This window comes from Theobroma cacao, chromosome 10 (assembly GCF_053813885.1).
Source record: "Theobroma cacao isolate CCN51 chromosome 10, ASM5381388v1, whole genome shotgun sequence".
Lineage (NCBI taxonomy): Eukaryota > Viridiplantae > Streptophyta > Magnoliopsida > Malvales > Malvaceae > Theobroma > Theobroma cacao.
This window is the reverse complement of record NC_142648.1, coordinates 782163-805999: the sequence shown is the minus strand read 5'-3', so window position 1 is coordinate 805999 and position 23837 is coordinate 782163. Positions and strand designations below refer to the sequence as shown.

General features: G+C 35.3%; 3 protein-coding genes across 4 annotated transcripts; 2 read left to right on the top strand and 1 right to left on the bottom strand.

Annotated features, from left to right (window-relative positions):
• Window positions 1–3341: 3341 nt before the first annotated feature.
• Window positions 3342–8993, top strand: LOC18585846 (protein SMAX1-LIKE 8-like). Its single transcript, XM_007008893.3, has 3 exons — window positions 3342–4726; window positions 5860–6103; window positions 6687–8993. The coding sequence occupies exons 1-3, from the start codon at window positions 3483–3485 to the stop codon at window positions 8604–8606; spliced, it is 3408 nt and encodes a 1135-aa protein (XP_007008955.3). The 5' UTR covers window positions 3342–3482; the 3' UTR covers window positions 8607–8993.
• An 825-nt stretch (window positions 8994–9818) lies between these two features.
• LOC18585845 (PHD finger protein ALFIN-LIKE 2-like) lies at window positions 9819–14297 on the top strand. Of its 2 annotated transcripts, XR_016023085.1 has the most exons (6): window positions 9819–10167; window positions 10258–10290; window positions 10979–11201; window positions 13349–13469; window positions 13599–13929; window positions 14075–14297. XR_016023085.1 is itself a non-coding variant. In XM_007008892.3 (5 exons), the coding sequence occupies exons 1-5, from the start codon at window positions 10080–10082 to the stop codon at window positions 13845–13847; spliced, it is 714 nt and encodes a 237-aa protein (XP_007008954.3). In that variant the 5' UTR covers window positions 9819–10079; the 3' UTR covers window positions 13848–14297. The 2 variants fall into 2 exon arrangements, 1 of the variants encoding a protein (XP_007008954.3); XM_007008892.3 differs by having other exon boundaries at window positions 13599–14297.
• Window positions 14298–17075: 2778 nt separating this feature from the next.
• On the bottom strand, window positions 17076–19926 carry LOC18585844 (jasmonate-induced oxygenase 2-like). The gene is made up of 3 exons (XM_018128646.2): window positions 19162–19926; window positions 18532–18862; window positions 17076–17596 (listed from the first exon to the last, which is right to left on the bottom strand). Exons 1-3 carry the CDS (start codon window positions 19659–19661, stop codon window positions 17348–17350), a joined length of 1080 nt encoding a protein of 359 aa, XP_017984135.2. The 5' UTR covers window positions 19662–19926; the 3' UTR covers window positions 17076–17347.
• Window positions 19927–23837: the final 3911 nt, after the last annotated feature.

Here is a 23837-nt window from a genome sequence, read left to right as displayed (position 1 = left end):
AACTATTATAAAATACATATAGTACTGAACCCTAGATTCGGGTGAGCCGAAATTATATCATAGTACAAAATTACAACCATAAGTAAGATTAGTAGCATGTATAATTTCATTTGCTTCTGCCCTAGCTTTAGTAACATCATCCTTGATGCAAAACTCCCTACATTTTTTTTGTTAGAACAAATGTAAAAAAAAAAAGAGGTATATAATTGAAGAATGGACCCAATCTAATCATCACAAACCACTAGAAAAGTAGAAAAATTGAGAAGAAAATGTATATACATGAATGAATGAACAGAAGGGATGAGCAAAAGGGAATAGAATTCATGCGCAATAGAGGCAGCTGATGATGGGGGGCCATGAGGGAAATTTCAAGTCAAATCCCATCACTCTTTTTAGGAATAGCTTGTTCACTTGATGGTGCTAAAGCAGATTTTTCAACTGTAAAAAAGTAAAGAGGAATGTTGAATTTCTTTCTTTCTTTCTTTCCTTTCCTTCTCAATACATATATTTTTTTCCCAGCAAACAGGTTTTTGGTATAGTATTTGGTCCCCTGAGGAACCAGCCACCAGGATTTTGGTATGATTCTTTTCTTTCTTCCTGTTTCTCCCACCCCCTTTACTGCCTATATTTGTTTTCTTTGTCTGTCACAAAAAAAATACCGATTATCGGTAATTTTTTTTAAATTCATATTTGATGTACTGTTAGTGTATATATATTATCATTTAATTATAAAATATCATCTCGTAAAATAACTTAAAGGAATTTATTTTTTTTTCTCGAAAATAGAAAAGAGCAAGAATTCTGCCTATTCTTTGGTAAAAGACATAGTTTGATAGTTATGTGTCTTGCTTTAGAGAAACACTTTAAGGATTCAAAAAAACATTATGTTATTGGGCTGTTGAGGGGTTGTTTGTTATTTTGCCCACCTCAAAAATATTGAAAAAGCTTACAATGACAGCATTTGTGCATCACATTCACCATCATCAAGGGTCATCCTTCCTTTCTTTTTTTTTTTTTTCTTTTTTCTAATTCTTTTATTTTACCATCATATAAAATTAACGATAAATGCCATCTACATATTTCGTGATTTCAATTTTTTTTACATATTTTTTAATTAATTTTTTATGAATCAGTTCAGAATTACCCTGTCAATTTTTTTTAATAAAATTATCGAAATAGGAGCAAGAAAATGCCTAGAATTAGTGTATTATTGAAGAAAGAAAGTGAAGATTCCAAAACCAAAAGAGAGAGATCTTAAAAAATTTTGGTACTGTGAGATTCTTCTTCCCTTTCCTTTTCCTTTTCCTTTCCCCTCTTTCACTATCAAAGATTTCTTTTTCTGTTCCTTTTTCAGTATTTCTTCATTATTAATAATGGTGGGACAAGAATGTGTGTCTCTCTTGCCTTTTGGAGAGGGTGGCAAAAATATATGCGAAAATGACAGAGCCATAGGCCCATTTCATAATAAAATAACAAAGCTTTTTCTAATTTTAGCTCCTTTGCCATGTCAAAATTTCCTTCTACCTTTTCTTCTCTTTCACATGCTTTTGGCTTAATTTGGCCCTATCTTAACCAAATTCATAATTTCTAATTTGTGAATTTAAACTAGAATAACGAAATTTGTATTATATTTCTTTTGAAATTAAGATATCATTTCGAAAAAACCCGTTATGCAATTAAACTTGTACGATTATTTTTTAAACTAATGTTTTTTGTTTGGGTTTTTGATTATTTAATCATTCGTGAATAATACGAGTATTTACTTTTTACGAATAATCAAATATTGTAGCGTTTTTCCTACGTAGAGAAAGAATTAAATAAGGTATTTGGAGATTAAAGATAACAAGAAGTCAATACGGACGAATTTATTAACTGAATCAACTTTTTATATGTATAAAAAGTTTATATGAAGAGTTTGAACCTATGGTGGTACATAAAATAATGTAGATTTTGACTCATTGAGTCAACTGTTATGGGGAAAGATTTTGAGGGGGTTTAGGGGTCATATCTAGGGGAGGAGACTATCTTTTGGTTTTTAGGGAAAAAGAAACTGAAAAGGGTTTTGCAAAAGTGGACAAAGAAGGTAACAACAAAACCACATATCAAATCAAACACCTTTTCACCTCTTTCCTTGAGTGTGCTACATAGTTTCTGGGGGGAGAGAAGGAAAGAACAAAGAAAAACCTTTGATGGGTGTGGAGGGGTATGTAATAGAGACCCCACTCTTTTATTTTTTATTTTATTTTCCTCTTTTTTCTTATGAGAAAGATGACTACTCACTCACCAAAGTTTTGGTCTCTCTCTCTCTCATATTCCAAGGTTATAATGACGATGATGAATGGTATGTTTGTGGTGGTGGGTGTGGGGTTATTCTCCCCTCCCATCACTTTCAACCTTTTTACAACTTGATCAATTGACCCATCTCTTTTGTGTGAACTCCTTTAACAATAGGGACATTTCAAATTATTACGCACGAATATAAAAATGCAATTCAATTCGATTTAATTTTTACTTATTATTGTTCCAATGGTCGAAAAAAATTAAAATTAAAACATGTTAAGAGACGATAATTGAGATCTATTTTATTTTTTTCTTTTTCAAAATTCAGATTCAAATTATCTAATTAAGACGTATTTAGGATAAAAAGAGAGAGAGAGAGATTGGACCCTAAACTCAAAATATGATATTGCTATGAGGTTAAAATGTTTTGGTTGATTTGATTTCGAGTTGAGTTAGGTTTCGGGTTACAACTGAGTCAACTCATATGTGTAGACCGATTCCCACACATGCAGTAAAGAGGAAAAAAAAAAAAAGAATTACAACTAAGTAGCGGGTGACGCTGACTTTGATTAGTTGGCCCACTCCAACTGAGTGAGACACAGCATCTCCACCCTTTCTCTCTCAATTTTCAAAACATCATTCCCTCGTAATAATACTTCACATTGCACTCTCAATCCCTTCATCCTATCATCATAAATTACAAAAAATTTAGCAATTTCGATTCATTAATTTTCAATACATTTATTCTTATTATCAACAGACATGAAAATTTTTTAAAATGAGTTTACTTTTATTTTTATTTATTCTTAAAAACAAATAATATAAATTAATAAAATTTATTAATATATATTAATTAACTTTTTATGCACGCACGCGCGAAGACACAAGCATATAACCACAACAATAGAAAGATCTTACATATATTACAGAATCTATACTCACCACCCGTTCTTCCAAATGATCTTCTGTGAAGTGGGCCCCACAAAGCTCAACTTAAACGGACAACAGTTCGCTCTTCCCTTTCCCTCCCTCCCCCAACATTAATAAATAAATCACCTTTCTTCCATTTCCTATATCCTTAGATTTTTTTTGTCTTCCAAAAAAATTCAAATCTTTAATTAAGAAATAATATAATTTATTTTGAGTTTTAGCTTTTGTTTTTTTTAATATATTTGTGTGTGATTGTTTTATGATAGCCGGCGATGCCTACGCCGGTTTGTGTAGCGCGGCAATGCTTGACGCCGGAGGCAGCTCACGCGCTAGACGAGGCGGTGAGCGTTGCGCGACGGAGGGGACACGCACAGACGACGTCGCTCCACGCCGTATCGGCTCTACTGTCTCTCCCTTCCTCTGCCCTGCGCGACGCCTGCGCTCGTGCACGTAACGCGGCGTACTCCCCGAGACTGCAATTCAAAGCGCTGGAGCTTTGCTTGAGCGTGTCACTGGACCGAGTCCCGTCGAGTCAACTTAGCAGCGACCCGCCCGTGTCGAACTCGCTCATGGCCGCGATAAAGCGGTCCCAAGCGAACCAGCGGAGGCAGCCTGAAAATTTCCACCTTTACCGCGAAATCTCGCAGCAGAATCCTTCCAATATCTCGTGCGTCAAAGTCGAGCTCCAACACTTGATTTTGTCGATCCTCGATGACCCGGTCGTGAGTAGGGTGTTCGGCGAAGCGGGTTTCCGGAGCTCCGAAATCAAGCTGGCAATCATCCGCCCCCTCCCTAATCTCTTAAGGTACTCTCGACCACGTGGCCCGCCGATTTTCCTTTGTAATTTAGAAAATTCGGATCCGGGTTGTGAAACCGCCCGGGTTTCTGGTCGACGGGGCTTCAGTTTCCCGTTCCCGGGTTTCGCGTCTTTTTTTGAAGGAGAAGAAAACTGTAGGAGAATAGGAGAAGTTTTGGCGCGAAGGAGGAATCCTCTACTTGTCGGTGTAAGCGCTTACGATGCACTCGCGAGTTTCACGGAAAGTTTGGAGAAAAAAAAAGATGGTTTCTTGGTCAAAGAAATCTCGGGTTTAAACATAATTTGCGTCAAAAATTTTATCTTAAAGTGTATGAACGAGGGTTTTAACAAACGGGAGGTGGATTTACAGTTCGAAGAAATGGGTCTGGTCATGGAGCGGGAAATGGGAGGAACCGGACTGGTGGTGAACTATGGGGATTTGAACATTCTCGTCAGTGACAAGAGTGAAAAAAATGGTGACGACTACGACGACGATGACGACAAGGTTGATGAAGATGGAGTTGGTTATGTGGTTGCACAGCTAACGAGGCTATTACAAGTTTATGGGGGGAAAGTTTGGCTGTTGGGGGCTGCAGCGAGCTACCAGACTTATTTGAAGTTCTTAAGTAGGTTTCCTTCGGTTGAAAAAGATTGGGATTTGCAGATTTTGCCTATTACTTCTCTTAGAAATCCATTGGCTGAGCCTTATCCAAAGTCCAGGTATAAAACTTAATAAATATTTTATCTATTTGTTTTGTTTTGTTGGGGAATTGAATAATTAGTCGAGTAGAGTGAGCTACGGCTTGTAGTTTCTTGCTGGGTTATTTGTTGAAGAAAGATTTTGGAAGTGTTGAGGTTCTTGGCTTCTGTCTTAGTTGAACCAGTGGCAGAATAGAAAAAAAGAAGTTGAATAATAAGGAATTACTTAGGGATCATAAATGGAATACGATCCTTGCTACTTTTTTAATAGGGACTTATGTCGAAAATTCTGAGAGTTAGGAAAAGAGAATGGTAGAATAAAGTACTATATTTTTCGGTTTACTTGAACTCTTAGTTGCTTAACTTTTTTTTAATTTTTTCAAATTTTAACTATTTAAAGTTAATCTAGGACATTATTTAATGTAAGTCGGAGTGAATTTGCTCATTCTTGTCCTTCATCTGAGGTGCACTAGTTAGTTGGATCAAGAAAACAGGATGTTTATGGCATAATGAGCTGAGGTAAGCTCATTACAGGGTTCTAATTTAATTATAATCTTGATTTCTAATATTTTGTGTGATTTAAAGATTTTGCCTTGGTCATAACTCATAACCTTTTGCCAGAGTTGGGTTATAATCTTCACCATGGTGACTTTCAAAAAGAAAAAAATATCTTCACCATGGTGAAAACTAGGATTTAGAGGTGTTGTGATTTGTGATTTACGGTGAGTTTGCAACTACAAATACTGGTACCATGTTGCCCGCATTAACATTTATTAATTAGAAAATAATAATAATAATACAATAAGAGTTTAAAGTATTTAATAGATATTAAGTTGTTTGCAGTGGGTAATTATGTGTTTATAATGGGTGGTTATTTGGTTAGTGCATGTTTATTGAATGAAACAACTTATATAGGTCTAATAGGTACTTTTATATTTTTAATTTATCTAAGGTGATGAATGGTATATTAGTTAGTTTTTTATGACCTCCACTTATATGTGTTTTCATTCTCCTTTTGTTGTTATGCAGCATTACCTTTTTCCTCCTTCCCTATTATTGGGAGCTGTGTTTGAGAGTGCTTACAATGTGTTCTTACTGTCTTTGTATTAGCCCCAACCATTTCTTATAGTTCTATTGCCACAATATTACTACAGCTTGATGGAGTCATTTGTTCCGTTTGGTGGGTTCTTTTCTACACCTTCTGAGTCAAAGGGGTCTTTAAGCAGCTCATATCAGCATGTCCCCCGCTGTCATCAATGCAATGAGAGGTGTGAACAAGAAGTAATTGCAATTTCCAAGGGAGGATTCAATGTTTCAGTGGCAGATCAGTACCAATCTACTTTGCCTTCCTGGTTGCAGATGACCGAGCTTGGAGCAAACAAGGGATTAGATGTAAAGGTGTGTGTCCATTAAACTCATGCTTCAAGTGCTAAGCTGTGCTTCTATTCTTTAGTTTCAAATATTGGCAGTGGGGCCCCAGAGTTTTAATGGAATTATTGGTTTTAACTTATCATTAATTTAAAAGATGGAACATACACCAGGTATAGTGCTAACAAGATTCATCCTACTGCCATCTTAAAAGATGGACATCATGCACATGCACCCACAGCCATTGAAGGTAAGATTCAGGGCCACCCTCACTTATATGTATGATAAGTAGCCCCAGATTGAAGTTGGTTCCTCTAAAAACATTGATTGGTCTAGTGTAGAAATTATCACATAATTTGGATGACCTTAATTTCAAGAACATCCACGGGAAGCATATTTATACTGGTTATTAATATCAGTAGTTCACCAGATCTGTTGCTTTTCTGTTTTTGATGAAGACCTTGTGGCAATATTCATTTGAGGGAATAATGAAGGGTTTACATGTTCTGATCGCTGAATCTAACCACCCCTGCCCTGCCCCCAAATCTCAATCAGTTTTTATTGGATATTTATGAAGTTTATGTGAAAACCAGTTTGTCTTTCTTCAGTGCAGACCAAAGATGATGGACTGTTATTAAACACTAAGGTAGCAGGACTGCAAAAGAAGTGGGACAATATATGCCAGCGCCTTCATCACACTCATCCCGTCCCTGAGTCAAACACTTATCAAGCAAATCCTCCATTCCCAAGTGTTCTAGGCTTTCACATCATCCAAGACAAGAAGGAAAATGCTCATGGTCATGGTGGCAACATCGCAAATACACTGCCCAATGAAAATAATTGCATAAATGTAAATTCATCCTTGCCTGTTAATTTCCAAAAGATGTCAACATCACAATCAGACATTCCTTTCTCTGTGGTTTCCATGACTAAAAATGGAAGTTTCCTGTCCAAACTGCGGGAAAAACCTTCCAAAGAAGGTTATTTCGAGGCAATTGAACCCATATCTCCTTGCAGCTTGTCCAATTCAAGTGTGGGTGATGTTAGTCAAGCATCTCCTACATCTGTGACTTCTGTGACAACAGATTTAGGGTTGGGTATATGCTCAGTTTCTTCATGTAACAAATTGAAGAAACCTACAAATCAAAACCACACAGGGCTTGCACAGGAATTCTTAGGTTGCCTTCCTGCAAATGTTGATGTTATCAATGGGAGTGTCTCTAGCCATCAAGCTCAGTCGTCATCTTCTTCATCTCCTGAGTGTGGTGGACAGCTTGATCCAAGCAACTTCAAGAAGCTTTTTACAGCTGTCACTGAAAGAGTCGATTGGCAGGATGAAGCTGTGAGTGTTATTTGCCAAACAGTAGCCAACAGCCGAGCAAGAAATGAGAGATGTCATGGAGCCAGTCGAAGAGGTGATATATGGTTGAATTTCAGTGGACCTGATAGGTGTGGCAAAATGAAAATTGCTGTTGCACTTGCTGACATAATATATGGAAGCAGAGAGAATTTTATCTGCATAGATCTAAGTTCCCAAGATGGGGTTCTCCATACACAGTTGCTCTTCAATTGCCAGGAAGTGAATTATGATCTAAGATTTCGAGGGAAGACTGTGGTTGATTATGTTGCTGAGGAGTTGAGCAAAAAGCCCCTGTCTGTTGTGTACCTTGAAAATGTAGATAAAGCTGATATTCAGGTTCAGAGCAGCTTGTCTCAGGCTATCCGGACTGGTAAGTTTTTAGACTCACATGGAAGAGAAGTCAGCACTAACAATGCAATATTTGTGACTACTTCAACATTAGCAAAGGAAAATCAAGTTGTTTGTCATAAAACAGAAACATCTAACTATTCTGAAGATAAAGTATTGAGAGCCAAGGGCTGGCCACTGCAGATATTGATCAAGCATGACGACAACACAATTGGCCAAGACTTGATGGCACCTGTTACAGCAAGAAAAAGTGTCTCTAAGCTGGGCTTTTTGAATAAAAGAAAGCTAATTGGCTCCCATGAAACTCTGGAGCAGCATGAGATCATGGAAATGGCCAAACGGCCTAATAGGACATCATCTTGGAATCTAGATTTGAACATCCCTGCTGAAGAAAGCGAAGTGCAGGAAGCTGATGATGGAACTGTTGACAATGACTCTGTTGCTGAGAACCCAACACCTTGGTTGCAAGATTTCTTTGGTCAGCCTGTCAAGAATGTGGTTTTCAAGCCATTTGATTTTGATGCACTTGCAGAGAGACTACTGAATGATATAAACCAGAGTTTCTGCAAGTTCATTGGCTCAGACTGCTTGTTAGATATTGACTCAAAAGTTATGGAACAACTACTAGCAGCTTCATATTTATCTGATGAGACTATGGTGGTGACCGATTGGGTGGGACAAGTTCTTAGCAGGGGATTTGCACAAGTTGAGGAAAGGTATAACCTTAACACTCACTCTGTTGTGAAACTCGTTGCCTACGAGGGTCTTCCTTCCGAGGACAAAACACTAGGAGTTCGCCTTCCCCCCAAAATTATTCTGAACTAATGTCCTTTCAAAAGCCTAATCCTGTAGCTAGGTGTATAAGCATTTAGTGTCTAGCGAATTATGTCTAGCTTGTTAGTCCCATAAATTTTTTGGGCTTTCTTCTCTTCTTCCAGGTTGCTAGGTTGTGTATTGCACCATGTATAATCTGTAGTTAAGTGCTAGTGTGGTATATCCTCACCATGAAAAAAAACACACTTGTTAGTTGCTCAAATTTTTTCCTTGGTTTGATTTGCTTATGGCTGTAAATGCTTTACAACTTTTTGCCAAGGTCTCTGTTATCTCAATGGGTAGTGTTCAGCAATGGAGGCAGTCAGCAACTAGATTGTGCTGTTTATTTCGTCTTAATCTCCTGGAAATGAAATAATTTACGACAGATTCAAGTGTTTAGACTTGCTGGTTCTGTCATGTCATGTCCCCCTTCACATCTTTCTTTGTTCATGTCTTTCTAAGATAATAAGCTTCTTCTTTGTCTGCCATTAGTTCTGTCTTCCAGCCAATTGTCACTCAAACTGTAAACAGGTGATATACTCAACAGCAGTCTGCCCCAAACGTTGGAAGAATAAAAATAAGAAAAAAAAAGGAGATAAAAAAAGAATAAAAAATGGGAAATCCAAATCCAGAGGAATTGTTCATGTAGCTTGGGTTTGCCATTATCAATGAACATAAGCATAGTTACCAAAGATGTAGGATTTATGTACTTTTGGTTTTATTCTAGATTTGGAGAAAAAGAAGGGATTTGCGGAAAACTATTTCGATTAAAAGAAAGAGGAGAGAAATCGAAATTTCTTTTCTATGATTTTGATGAGAGATTGATGATTTGACATTTGTTATTTGAGAATTTCATCATAATCGAATATGTCAATTTGTCACGTAAGCAAAAAATGATAATTATAATGATAATTGTCATTACAAGTAAGGATAGTTATATTTTTTGATTGTTGATTTTAAGAATTTATTAGAAATAGAAGTATAAATATTTATAAAAATCGAAATAAAAGGTTAGAGATTTATTTGGACAATGGTGTACAGGTTAAAGATTTTTTTTATGTAATAAACTAACAATAAAGCGAAAATTCCGAAATGGCCCAAATTTATTGTCTTAATGTCCAAACAGACCCTGTTACTTTTGTTTGGGCCAAATCAAAACCAGACAGGATCTCGTTGTCTTCGCTTAGGCCCGGTTTAAGTTCCATGAAAATCCGCTAAGTCCACGCTTCGGATTTCTGTTTCCCTGACAACCAAACCGACAAATCTCCTTTCCCTTCTTCCTTTTATCGTCTGTGTTTTGTCTGTTTCGGGACACCCTGAGCTTCATAAACTCTTAGTTTTGTATTTGGAAACCATCGATTTCTCCCCAAAAAAAAAAAAAAAAAACCTCTCTGTAAATAGCAAAACCGATCCATTTCCGAAGCAAAAACACTCTCTTTACATTTACAATTATACATATTTATTTGGAAAAAAAAAAGGAAAGAAATGGCTTCTTCTAGTCCTTGCACTGTCGAAGAGATCTTCAAAGACTATAGCGCGCGACGCTCCGCTCTCGTTCGAGCACTCACTTACGGTAATTTTCTCTTTCTGTAAACCCTAGTTTCCATTCTTTCAATTCGTTGTTGTATTCGGTTTGTTTATGTTTTGTTGTGGTTTGGATCAGATGTAGATGATTTCTACTCGCAATGCGATCCAGGTCAGTTTCGGGTTCTTTTTTTTTTCTTGTTATTTCTATTTATGTTTGTTTGCTGAGAAAGTTGACGGGAAAATGGAGATGGAGATGGAAATTCTGTTTGCGTGTGATGCATTTAATTTGGAGTGAGCTTAAGTAGTCTCGTGGTGATTGAATCGATCCGGATTGATTTTGAAAATTGGAGCTGAGTTTCTGTTTTTGCTTAGATTCTTTTCTTGCTTTGCATGCAAATTTCCTTAATCGTTTCAAAGGTTTCTGCTTTCTTATTGGCCATTGGATTTGTGATCTTTAATTTGACTTTTTTTTTAAGGAAAATGCAAATGAGTTGCATTTTAGGAGTGTAAAAAAGGAGGTTATTTGTGTGGTTGCTTGAGGAAGTTGATGGAAATGAGAGAGGAAAATGTTATTTGAGTATTGTATTTACTTTGTTGTAGGCCTTTGAATTGTCGTTTTTGTGTCGGCCGTTCAATTTAGATTGGAATGTATTGTTGTATTTGAGGTCACTTATGTTTGGATACAGAGAAGAGAGGGAAATTTTATTCATATGTAATACAATTTTCTTTTCTTTTCATTTTTTCCTGCATTTTCTCAGATACCAAATTGAGGATTATGTGCTAGTTCCGCTTTTTATAGGCTGAAGTTGATTACAGCTTTTAGTTTTTATTAAGTATTTGATTTTGTTGTCGCTCAGATAAGGAGAATTTGTGTTTGTATGGACACCCAAATGAGTCATGGGAGGTAGCTTTACCAGCAGAGGAAGTTCCACCGGAGCTCCCTGAGCCTGCCTTGGGTATAAATTTTGCAAGAGATGGGATGAATCGTAAAGACTGGCTTTCACTGGTTGCTGTGCATAGTGATTGTTGGTTGCTCTCCATAGCTTTCTATTTTGGAGCTCGACTTAATCGCAACGAGAGGTACATTGTTCTTGCATCTATCTTTTCTCAACTTGAATTGCAAATTGTTTTTTATGTTATTTTTTGTGTTGATATTGTGCTTGTGAACTGTGCTCCTGTTCTCTTGCACTGAAGAATTATTTATCTTGTTCATAGTGGTATATGAATGTCAATGACTTGACATAAAAGAATTATGAAAAGGAAGCTGGTGTGGGGTTGAAATTTGAAAAATTAACCATTAGTATACTGATGTTGATGTTGAATACTTGCTATGTATTGGCCACTCTTAGAAGCAATGTTCCCATAGTTGGTGGAATTTATTCTATCAAGGTCATTACTTTTGATTATTTTGTTACGTTGCTTATAATGATTTTGTCTTTAACTAGGCAAATGAAGTGGGGCTACAATGATGAAGCATGTAAACTGGAATATTAGAATTTATCAGCTTCTTTTTTATTGGATATAAATCTATGAATTTGTGGTTTCTGTGTGCTTTCTTATGCCCTATTACCTGCCTGTATGGACTTCGTATTTTAGTTTTTAAATTGGTAGATCTGTTGATTCTCTTTTGTTACCTTGATATTTTGAATTTGTAAAATCCTATACTGTATAACTGCATGAAGACATGAATATTGTTTTTAGGTGGTTTATGTTAAATGAAATTTAGATTGTTGATATTCCGGGTTTTTTAATGTTCTGTTAGGATTGAGGGAGAGTGCAATACTGATTTGTACTTGAGGTGAGAGCGAAACAATCCAGAACAAATTTCAGTTGGATGGGGAGTGAATGGATGATCTCAGCTTGGGATTGAGAGGTTTATGACCTTTTACAGTAACCTATGCATTTCCAAATTCCACCACCAAAGTAATGCTAAATACCTTACTCCTACCTTTTGCCTGTTCTCTTTACTTCAATCTGGAGTCATCCACTCCTCCGTTAATGGATTATAAGGTGCGAATCTGGAGACTAATACCTTTTATCCTCAAACTCAAGGATCCTTTAGGGAAAGACCAGTGTCTCCTTTGTAGATCTGATACTAGTATCATTTTTTGGGAGGCCACTTTGAACATCCTTTCCTAATTAAGCTCTGAATGCTTCCCCACTTCAATAATTGCCACATGCTATAAGTAGTAATTTAATGGAATTTAGAAGCTTAGCACTTAAATGCTTGATGTTACTTAACATTCACTGTGCCATATTTGTAGTTTGTGGCAGGATAGGCGTTCTAGCTTTGAATTGGGTCAAGATACCTATACTAAGAATGTCTTGGTGCCTTTTTTTCTCGGTTCTCCCCTTTGCTAGTTTTGGCTTATTGAGTTCAAGATTGTAGGCATTGCTTGGCTACCAAATTTAATACTCCTCCCAATGATAAAAGAAAAAAGCAAGAGAGATTTTTTTCTTAACTAGAACTTGAAATTCATAATGAGCCTCTTCTAACATCCCTGCCCCTCCTCCCTCTTTCTTTTTCTCCATTCTATTTGTGGCCAAGGCAACAGCATAATGGAATTCACAAGTTAACAAACTTAAAGCTAACTCCAAATGGGCTATTAAGCTGACCCAAAGATTTTTACTAATACAGGATCACCCCTGCCCCTTCTTCCCGCACAGTTTCATAAATATCACAAAAGGCCTGGTGGCATAGAATATTGATCGAAGAGACATGCAGCAACTCTTTCAATCGTAGCTGTTGTATTATATATTGCAGTAAATGATATAAATGCTAATGTAGATAAAGGCCAGGTTCAACCAGTGCTTTGCATCTTTAATGATTCATACTTGAGAATCCTGTTTTACCCTTTGGGCCTTAATAAATTGGTAATCCTGTGTTTCTGCTTGTGCTGGACAACCTTGACATGCGCAATATTTTAACAAGCATGCATATTTTTACCTGGAGGATTGCTTTCTTGTGCACATGCGCATTTTGGTTGTAGAATACAAGTTGATGCCCCTTTTCCAATGTTATTTTATTTTCACTTTTTCCTTTTGGAAAAGTGGTCACATAGGTCAGATCTTAAGGGACCCAGCACCAGCTACTGCACTGTTAGTTACTATGATGTCAAACTTCTGCATTATCTCACTGTCTCTCTCTCTCTTATTCTTCTCTTGTTTTCCTGAATTTTTTTGTGATAGGACTATAAATCATGAGTTTTGTGCCTTTCACTCAACAGGAAGCGCTTATTTAGCATGATAAATGATCTTCCCACCATCTTTGAAGTTGTAACTGGAAGGAAGCCTGTGAAAGACAAGCCTACGGTGGAGAGCGCCAGCAAATCACGAAACAGCACAAAGGTGAATTTACTAGCCCTCCATCCATGAGAATGACAAAAGCAATTCAAACTGTTAAAATTTGAACCTTGTATCATCATTGCCCTTTTACTTTTTTGGTTTCGTATTTATAATCGTTCTTTTGCCTTTCAGAGGTCAATTGATGGACAGCCAAGGAGCAATCCTAAGTTAGCTGATGAAAGTTACGAGGATGATGAAGAAGAGCAGGGTGATACCTTTTGTGGGAGCTGTGGGGGAGGTTACAATTCTGATGAGTTTTGGATTGGTTGTGACATGTGTGAACGGTGGTACCATGGAAAGTGTGTGAAAATTACACCAGCCAAAGCAGAAACGATTAAGTTTTACAAATGTCCTTCATGCCAAAAAAAGGCAAGGCAGTAGCAGCCAACGGAGAGACTAACCTGATCGGTTTTGTTCACTGATGTTGTTGTAAAGCAGCTATAGTGAATGCATAATTCTGTTGGTACTGCAAAAACTTTCTTATATTGCAAGCCAATTACTTTGGTTCTTTTAGGTACATGAAAATGACATGTAGTGGCATACCAATGGACACTTGCATAGGCTTTGTGTAGATTAATACTTTCTTAACTTACTTTCATGTTCGGCAGCGGTGAATGCAGTCTTCCGAGTTTTCAAATTTCAGAATCGAGAGGATACTTAGTCGCTCTTTTAAGTCCTTATGGCTGATCAGGTACCTCGATGGATTCAGTTTTTTATGTTCGAGAAACATCTATCCTGTTCAGTTAATACCTTTTCTGTATCACTTATCGAAAATTTGCAAGGGACATTGAGTATTTCCCTTAAGATCATGTGATTTATGCTTTTCTGTCATGGCATCGAATTCACAGGTTGTTCTTCTCTTATTTTTCGACTGCCCTTGTTATTTGAAGGTTGAAACCAAATTCCTTGGATGAAGAATACCATCATCCACTATATGGTGGATTCTTGTTTTACTTTACTAGTATTTGTCTTCAAGTCCTTTAACATGATTTTCAAATGCCTCAGGTGGGAGAGCTGCCAAAGCAATAGTAGTAGCTGTTTTGACATTGTTAAAAGATGCCCATAGAATCACCTGATGTCAGCAATGATGCAATAATTTGTTATTATATTCACAACCCAAAATTTAAAGCTAAGGAGCCATATCCATGGTCGGTTTCCCTAGTGGTCCTATTGCAGCGAATAAAAGATGTGCTGAGTAAGAACCCACACGTTCTTAGCCAAACACAAAAGTACATCCAAACATTTTATCACGTGAGGGGCAGATCCGAGACATCACATTTGAACATTTAATTTAATAATAAATAAACGTATATATCTTTATATTTAAAAAAATGTCGAAATTGGAATTACATTTATGTCGATATTTATTTTTAAAATTTATATTATTCATACGTAATATTATAATTTCTATTATTCACTTGAAATTCAAACATTTGAAATAAAGAATATTAGTTGCGTAAATGCTAAGTGAATTTTTTTATTTTAAAAATAAATAAATAAAATAAAATAAAAGAAGAGAACGAGCTGAATTGTTTATGCACGTGGGTGTTGACTAGGGTCCGTTTGTGCTGGCTGACATAAACTTGTTTCCAAACAGAGAGCATTTGGCCCACCTAGAGCCTAAAGGCTAAGAAACCTTCATTATTACGACAACGAAAGCTTTTCTCCTCCAACCGGCCACTGCCTTTGTCTTCCTTGCTTATTATGCTCTTCAATTTCAACTACAAACTCAGTGTTCCATGGTCAATATGTCAAAAGATTTTTTTTCCCTTTTGGGAGATCCTTATTTTACCAAAATCTTGATTTATTTTCATTATTTTATTTTTTCATCTGTTTTAATTATGAATTTGATTTTATTTCAGTTTTAACTGTGAATGTTTAAGCGTACAAAAATTTCAGATTTGAATTCAAATTTTAAAATGTAAAAATTAAAAAATATTATATTTTTTAATATAACTCAATTTAAAAATTACGTCCGAAATCGAATTATTTTAATTTTTAAACCAAATTAAGTTATAGAATCTTGGATCGTGAGGGAAATCTTTTTCTTGTCTACACGAGTCCCTGTCTGAAAACTGAAACCCCCCAAACATTATTAACATCTGGTCTCAAAGCCTTGGAAGTTATATATATATATATGCAGTTACGATTTTCAATTGACATGGACATGGACATTGGCAAATGGAAGCAATCATGCTACTTTCCTTGTCTGTTTTCCATTTGATCGTAAATTCAGAAAATTCAGACATTGAAACAACAGTTCCCAACCCTTGATTCAAAACCAGTGGTCTGGTTTTTGAAGCAAAGATTGACATGTCTTTTTCCCTCTCCTTATTGCGGTGACAAGTCCAATGTATGTCACCAACTCTTCATGTCCACCGAATGTTGCCTTCATCAAATCAATTATTAATTAAACAACCATTCAAACCAGCTAAGCTATATCCAGATGATGTAAACCCCAAACTATTTTTCAACTTAAAATACCCAAAAAAATTAATTAAAAAATTCGAACTTACTACGAACTCCCTTCGACTATGGGGAATATTATACCTTTTTTTTTCTTATTAATAAGCATGTGATTTTTTGTAGAATTAAATTAATATGACTATGAGGGGGAAAACCTTATTGTATAGTTGACATTGTTGACTTCTAATCAATAGTTGTTAAATCGATTAATAGAAAATTAACATCTAATCCATCATGATTTGGACTAAAACAAAGATGACTAGTTTGTTTAATTAATGTACTATATATTTTTTTTAATTTTAGTGGGAGATAAAGTTATACCTTATGCTATGAATAGGAAATGAGTGAAAAGTGGCTTTAAAACCTTAATTACATTTGAACAAAAGGCAAAACCTTTTTAGAGTCCAAGGTTACTAAACAACTATGACCAACGGTGTGGTTATAATCATATAATGCACTTTATATTATATTGTAATAATTTTTTTTTGAAAGAATTTGTCATATTTTTAACTAAATAGATGTTGGGTTTCTTTTTTTTTTAAGATGAAGAGACAAGTAATTGGTAGCTAGTAAGTAGCTCTCCATTGAAAAAGAAAAAATCCAATTTCCTTTTTTTGTTGAGACAAATCGTGCTTATCCGAAATATTTCACATATATAATTCATACTTAATTTAATGATTATTATCATTCAAATGAAAAGTCGAAAAACTTAAATCAACACTTTCGTTTTTATCTAGACTTGTTAATATCGACATATTTAAAGCGTGATAATCACGTGTTTTTAGATTATTTTAAGCATATTATCAATGATGACATTATAATGAAAAAAACTTTGATACTATATAATATCAGATAAGAATATAGGAAGAATTTTTGTTGTATCTTCAACAAAAATTTTTACCTATTTGATTTTGAAAATCTTACACATTCATTTTTCAATATTAATCAAAATTAAACAGGTATGTATATAGATTGAAATGATAATCGTTTTTTATAAAACAGATATTTGTAATAGTTGAAGATATTATATAGTATTACGTTGATTTCAATGAAAAGGAAAGAAATCGGTAAATGAGAATACTAGGCCTTTAATTATTTTATAGGTTTAACTTTCAATTGAAAACGTGCAATACTGTTAAGGAATGTGACAATTTCTTTTTCCTTAATCAACGGGGAAAGTAATTCCAAATTCCTAATCAATTTCAGGTCCCTGGAAAAAGTTTTCCCAACACCCCCATCAAATAAACAGTGCCATAAGAGAAAATCATTCTATTTTTACTTTTCCTATTCTTTCTTTTCCATTTTTTTTTTTTGGTTTTTCTTTTCCTCCTTGTATTATAAGATTTACAGCTTAAGAAGAAAGGAATTGTTTTCCCATGTGATTTTAATTACAGTGAATGAGAATATAGTCTCAATCATCTTGGAGACTTTAGAGATTCCACTTGGGATTTGCCTTTGGGACCCCTTAATCTGATGAAGAGTCTGTATTCATCAAATGTCATGGGGGAATACAATGCAGGATTGTCTGCTGAAACCAGCTCTTCCACCGGTTTGATGGGTATGTCACTCTTTGGATTGTAAAAGAAGGCCAATGATACCCTTTCCATGGCTGAATTCACTATCACTCTATGCTCAACACTCTTGTAATTTGCATTGCTTAGAACCTGAATCAAATATAAAACCAAAACCAATCAACAATATATCAAGCAAATTCATTGTATAAACAAAAGCAAAGCCGACCAAAAATTTCATATTTTTACGTTTCGTGATGTTAAAGTAACGTTGTGAAGTTGTTTTTGGATAATATTATGTTTGAAAATCATATAATCAATGAATTTTATTTACACAATAAATTGAAATCGATATTTTAGGATTTTTCAACTTTTTATCATGTGATATACGCGAGTACAAAAGTAGAAACCACCCTATGATGAAAGGTCAAAAAAGATTTTTTAAGTGTTTATATAAAAAAAAAAAAAAGGGTAAGAAAGTGAAAAAAACAAAGGTGCCAATGTATATCAATGTGGCTTAGTTTATTACTAATGACAAAAGCTTGATCATACAGATAGAGCAAAAGGTGGAAAACTCCTGTTGGGTGCCAAGACCAATGTCATTGTCAATCTAAGCTTAGTTTTTCCATTTTGAATTGTCCATAACATTATTCATTGCTTAAACAATTGGGCGTTGTGGAAAGTGACAAGAGGAAAATGGCTAAAGAAACAATAGTGAGATCTAATAGTTCTCTAACACGTAGACATAGGGAGATCGAACATCTTTCCAACACTGAATTGAAACAACATTATGTGATGATTCAAAGTGTTGTCATCCCAAATACCCTTATCTTCATAACCTTAAAATCATCATGTTTATCCACTTTGACTGTCTTTAATAAGAGAAAAAAATCAAAGGAAATCTGAAAAGAAATTTTGGGTTTTATGAGGAAGGAATAATAACATGCTTCTTGATATGTTTTTTGACCAAAGTTGAATGGTGTATGTGTGTGGCTCATTAGTCCATCAAAGCATGACCCCTCCACGTGCCAATGGTTTTATCATGAATAATCCAGAGAGAGAGAGAGAGAGAGAGAGAAAAGTGTCACCTGAATTTGATCGCCGATGTTTACTATGAAGGCATGCTTGGCAGGCTTGACGGTGATCCACTTGCCATCTTTCCGGACCTGAAGGCCGGGGACTTCAGGGTCCGGTAAGAGAAGGGTCAAGCCACCAGGGTCCGAGTGGGATGATAAACCAAGGGCCAGATCAGGCTGTGGACACTTTGGATAAAAGTTCACCCTTAGGCATGCCCCAAAATTTTCCCCACCAAATTCATTCTGTAGATGGTCCTCTCTCAACCCAAGGTTCATCGACAGAACCTTCATTATTCTCCCACATAACTTCACCACTTCCTTCCCATACTCATCAATTACTTCTCTACATTATTATTCAATCTAATTAGGCTACAGTAGAGTCCAAATTTATGGTTGATGGAATAAGAATATATAAATAAATAATAATAATTTTGAGAAAGCGGGCAAATTAAGGTATGGGACATTGTAGACAGTTGACTAAAGAAGTGACAAATCAACATGCTGACATGCATGACAAATTAGCATAGTACAACCGTTGAATAAGCCAAATCAAAAACTCGTACAGCATCCAAAATCTAACCAGATGCTACAGTGAAGAAAACAGTCAAAAAGAATCTAAGAGAACTTTCATTGTAATTTTACCTGCAGGAATCAGGAGAGGCAGGCCATTTTTTATAGTCCTTGAGAGTTAATGGAAGATAGTGAAGAAAGTAGTAATCACTCCAATCAAGAATGGCTCCTTTCTCGATTCCTAACCTGCTACCATAACCTTCGTAAGTCTTGGGGGAGTTGGCATAAGCTTGCTTAATCTCCATAGGCAAATGGAAAAAGCTACGCCAGGTTTCTCTTGCTTGGTCCATTAACACAGGGCTAACCCCATGGTTCACGACCTGGAAGAATCCCCACTCTCGACAGGCCAAAGAAATTAGGTCCAGAGTGGTGGCAGGGAGGTTGCAGGCTTCGTCCCCTGATAAGCCTGTGAGGTCAATTATCGGAATATTAGCATCACAGTCTTCAGGGTCTATGAAGGAAGGCCTATCGGGGGCTGGCTTGATGTATCTTTCTGGAATGATTGGTAGGCCACTTTCGGATAAAGATTGGACTCGGATGATTGGTTCAGGCCAGTCTTGTACAGTGTTCATGATGAGGGAAAAAAAAAAAAAACTTTGAAGTCTGTCCAGTAGGTGTAGCTTCTCCCAGGTTGATCCTGTATGATTAAAAAACAGGGAAGGAGAGAAACCAAAAGCAAAAGTACTATGAAACAAGGCAAAGTCTCTAAAGACTTTCAAAACAACGAATTGAGAGAGAGGGAGAGAGAGAGAGAGAGAGAGATGAGCTTGAGAGGGGGGGATTGAGGGAGTGGTAGTTAAAAGGGGGTATGGGGAGAAGAGTCGGGAAAGTGGAACAGAATTGAAATTGACATGGAAGAGAGAACGTGAAAGAAATGGGGTTTTATCTTTTCTTTTCTTTTTTTTTTATAAAGGGTGATGACTTTGATAAGTGAAAGAGAACATGGCCTTTTCCTACTTCAAATCATAGAGTTTTAGAGTCATTAATGTCCTTTTTCCATTGTTAAGTGTTATAAGTTTGAGGGTTTGATGAAATCCATAGGTGGGATTTTCTTCGTCCATGTGCTTCATTGTCTTTCTCTTCTAGGCCTATTCTTATTGAAATTGACAGGCAAATATAGAAGAGAACACACAATTTCCATCTCCAAATATCAATTTTCTTTTCAATCCACTGATTATACAAATTCCCAAGAGCCATGACCCCATGAGAACGACTGTGCTCCCATTTCGGCGCCGTGATCAACTTGAATCTGCCCCCACATGCACATTTGTTTTTCCCTTTTCATCATATCCCTATCTAAATTATTCAGCAAAAAATGTGGCTAAAGACCCTAAAGGCTAGTAATAGCTGATTAATCACACCATTAATGCTCTAATTAATCTTTCAAATCCGGGTTCCTGTCTTGTAAAATTGATCGAATAATAGAATCTGAATACTTCACAAGATATTTTCTCAATGCAATCCACAAATTTTCGTCAAGTTTATTATTTATTGAAGTTGAAATACAATAACATAATTTAACATTATAACTCATGCTATATAACGACAAATTTGACCATAGTTATCCCACTCATTAATCACAATTACTTTGAACTTTTGTAGATAGTGCTGATATGCATCATGGTTTTTGTTATGGAAGGTTGAATCCCTCCAATTATTGATATTGCGGCTGATAACTTGGCCTCACATTTGAAAGAAACGAGTTGTACGATCCCTATAAATAATATGTGAAAATCACTGCATCTGGAAGCCTGGCTATCAAGGCTTCCATGAGAGAGAGAGAGCAAGAGAGACCTCATGTTTCACAAAAGTCACTCAAAATCGTCTGCAACTTGAGGCACATGCTGTTGCTAGCTGGCTAAACAGGGGACCCCGAAAGAAAAAGGTGAATGCAACGAAAGATGCTGTGGGGAAACGTTTTTGATTTCCTTTTTGAACATTTTTAGTTGGACTCAGAATCCTGTACTTAGCATAGGATCACCTGATCGGATTCCGACTTCAATTTAAACCATTTAAGTTAAGACATAAACAGACAATAAATAGATAGATAAATAATACATATATTTCTTTCAGAAAGATAAAGATTGACTGGTGAATGCAGGCTACTGAAGAGAGTTTGCAATTGATCAAATAATTGTTCCCCCCTCACTTTCATTGAAGGAGAGAGCTCCACATCACCAAATTTTAATTAATTTATTAATTGAAAATGTGCGTAATCGATTATATATCATATTATTAATTATTAATTAACAAAAGATAACTACCTATACTTTTAATTTAATGCAAAAAAAAATATTTCTTAGCTTAAAAGTGATCCAAAACAAGGTAGTAGTTAGGTTATTTAATACTGTATAAGTTTGAATTAATTCCCAGCTTATTTCTATGCAATTTCTTTATAAGAAGCATTGGATACTCCCTAGGCTCACACAGAAGAAAACAAGCCCCAAAGTGGCCACAAAAGGATGGGAATATTTAGAAATTTAGACAAATATTCCAAGGTTTTCATTCATGTGAATAGCATTGTCTTAATTTAATTGGTTTATGATTGATTCTTTAATTTAATTTTATTTTTTTGGTGTAGAAAAGACCCTAGTCTTAAATTTTGCCTTAAAAAAGAAAAGGGTATAGAAACATATTTAGAAAAAAAATATCTTGTCGGTTTTGCAATAACTCAAGTGATTGAGATGAGTGGAGTGAAGATTTACGTAGACATATCATATGTTCAAATCTTTAATTAGCAATGGCACTATCCTCTTTTCTATTTGAACTTAATCTTTTTTCATAATTGAGTCTATATATATATATATATATATATATATTATAATGAAGATACGATCAGATTTTAATGATGTAAAAGAGATCAAAATGAGAGGATTATTTTTTATTTTGTAATTAACGTAGCACATATAACTTCTATACGATCACTTGTGAAAAGGAGAAAATAAGATATCGAACTAATCTATTTCTTATAATCTTAAAATGCTATTAATTTAAAAAAAAAAAGAGAAAGAAAAAGAACCTCATATTTTCAACTTGTTTGCTGTTTAAAGCTGCAAAGATCATGACATCTTGCTTTGGTTAATTAATTTCTATTGTCTCCATACCTAGAAAAGAGAAAGAAAGGGTCTTTTCCAGTTCAATTGCAAGAGTACAAGCTTCATAATCTTATAGAAATTTGCTAGTCTAATAGTAGACATGGGGGATATTCTCAAACAACTGGCTTTTCACCCTCTTAAACACTTTCTTCAATAAGATATGGCAAAGCCAAAAGCATCATGGTATTTTCTATATATAGCATGTTTCTATAATCAGAAAGGATCTCCTTTCCTTATCCTAATTTATATTTAACCTTTGAAAGAGATCACTAGCTACCTCACCATCTTGCATTCTTGCTTAATTATGATTTATGAAAGAGTACATATGGAGAAGCTGATGGTGGGACCATGGTTTAGCTCATCCACTTCTTGTTCTCACACATGTACGAATAGTAAAAGATGATCATCTGTTTGGGTGCAGACAGATCTTTTTATCGATCAAAAAATTAATATAATTAATAAATTTAAAACAAATTAGAAGAGCAAATCATATGTATAATTACATAACAAACAATTGACAAAGCACTTCTTGTTGAATAAAACAGTTGTGCTTATTTTTGTTTCCCACTCAAGACAGAACTTTCTCATCACATCTAACATGCATTGTTTCAAAGCTTACCTTTGCATGCAAAGAGAACAGCTTGGGCTCATTCAAGGGTGGTAGTGTGGTTAGCTTTCTAATGTCAAAAAAAACCCTGAAGGATTCGATGAACCTATGCCTTGTTCAAAGCTTTACTCATCAAACCACACACCACATGTGAAAGTTGACAACACTTTCCAATTAAATTCAAGCCACCACCCTCCATATCTAACGAAACAGCAGTGGTAATTCATCACCACATCATAAAATCTTTAATTCTGTGCTATAGTCAATGAGGCTGTGATCCAATGATATATAAAAGCTCTGCTTTCAATTATCCAAAAAGGAAAAAGTTCGGGTTTTTTTCCGGGAGAGACGCCTTAACTTTTAGAATTTAAGATATTAATTTAAAGATTTTATATTTAAATACTAAAATGGACAGATTTATCATTTACGAAATAAGAGAAAACCACTCCTCCCGTGTAGTCTATATCACACATCTACCCCAACATATATAAAAGCTTAAACGTTTTATATGTTTTGGTTAATTAAACAAATAATTACTCAATATCAAGTGTGACTGTCTCCAAATTTCATCATGAATGAAATATATTTTGATACCAATATATATATATACATACATACATACATATATATATATATATATATATATAATGCACCAACCAACCACATTAATTAACTAGCTAGGAATTGGATATTAGTAGTTATATATCATTGTCAATTGTCATGCAGGGTATATAATTGAAATAATTTTGGCACGTGAAGTCAGCTTTGCAGGTTACTTAAAAGATTATTCTCAGAAGCAGAGAGGCCAAATGCATTGCACTTAATTTGTTTCGCCTGCCTCAGCCACTCAAAGCCACGCAACGTGCAAAAGAAAAATTTTTAATATCCCATCTAATCAAATAGCATTGACAAAGGATGCTGTCTCTACACATAGTTCAAGTGGAATTAGTAAAGAAAGAATAAAGGTGTTCTAAAAAAAATATACTAATAATTCGATTTTGAAACTCAAATTTGAAAATTTCGTATGTTAATTTATAAGATAAGAT

Excerpts from the sequence above, each read along its gene's own strand:
- LOC18585846 (XM_007008893.3), top strand. The coding sequence starts at position 3,483 with ATGCCTACGCCGGTTTGTGTAGCGCGGCAATGCTTGACGCCGGAGGCA. Across the intron at positions 4,727-5,859 it reads GAGCCTTATCCAAAGTCCAG|CTTGATGGAGTCATTTGTTC; the intron begins GTATAAAACTTA and ends ATATTACTACAG. Across the intron at positions 6,104-6,686 it reads ACAAGGGATTAGATGTAAAG|ACCAAAGATGATGGACTGTT; the intron begins GTGTGTGTCCAT and ends TCTTCAGTGCAG.
- LOC18585845 (XM_007008892.3), top strand. The coding sequence starts at position 10,080 with ATGGCTTCTTCTAGTCCTTGCACTGTCGAAGAGATCTTCAAAGACTAT. Across the intron at positions 10,168-10,257 it reads CGTTCGAGCACTCACTTACG|ATGTAGATGATTTCTACTCG; the intron begins GTAATTTTCTCT and ends GGTTTGGATCAG. Across the intron at positions 10,291-10,978 it reads CTACTCGCAATGCGATCCAG|ATAAGGAGAATTTGTGTTTG; the intron begins GTCAGTTTCGGG and ends GTTGTCGCTCAG.
- LOC18585844 (XM_018128646.2), bottom strand. The coding sequence starts at position 19,661 with ATGAACACTGTACAAGACTGGCCTGAACCAATCATCCGAGTCCAATCT. Across the intron at positions 18,863-19,161 it reads GCCTCTCCTGATTCCTGCAG|AGAAGTAATTGATGAGTATG; the intron begins GTAAAATTACAA and ends ATAATAATGTAG. Across the intron at positions 17,597-18,531 it reads ACATCGGCGATCAAATTCAG|GTTCTAAGCAATGCAAATTA; the intron begins GTGACACTTTTC and ends TATTTGATTCAG.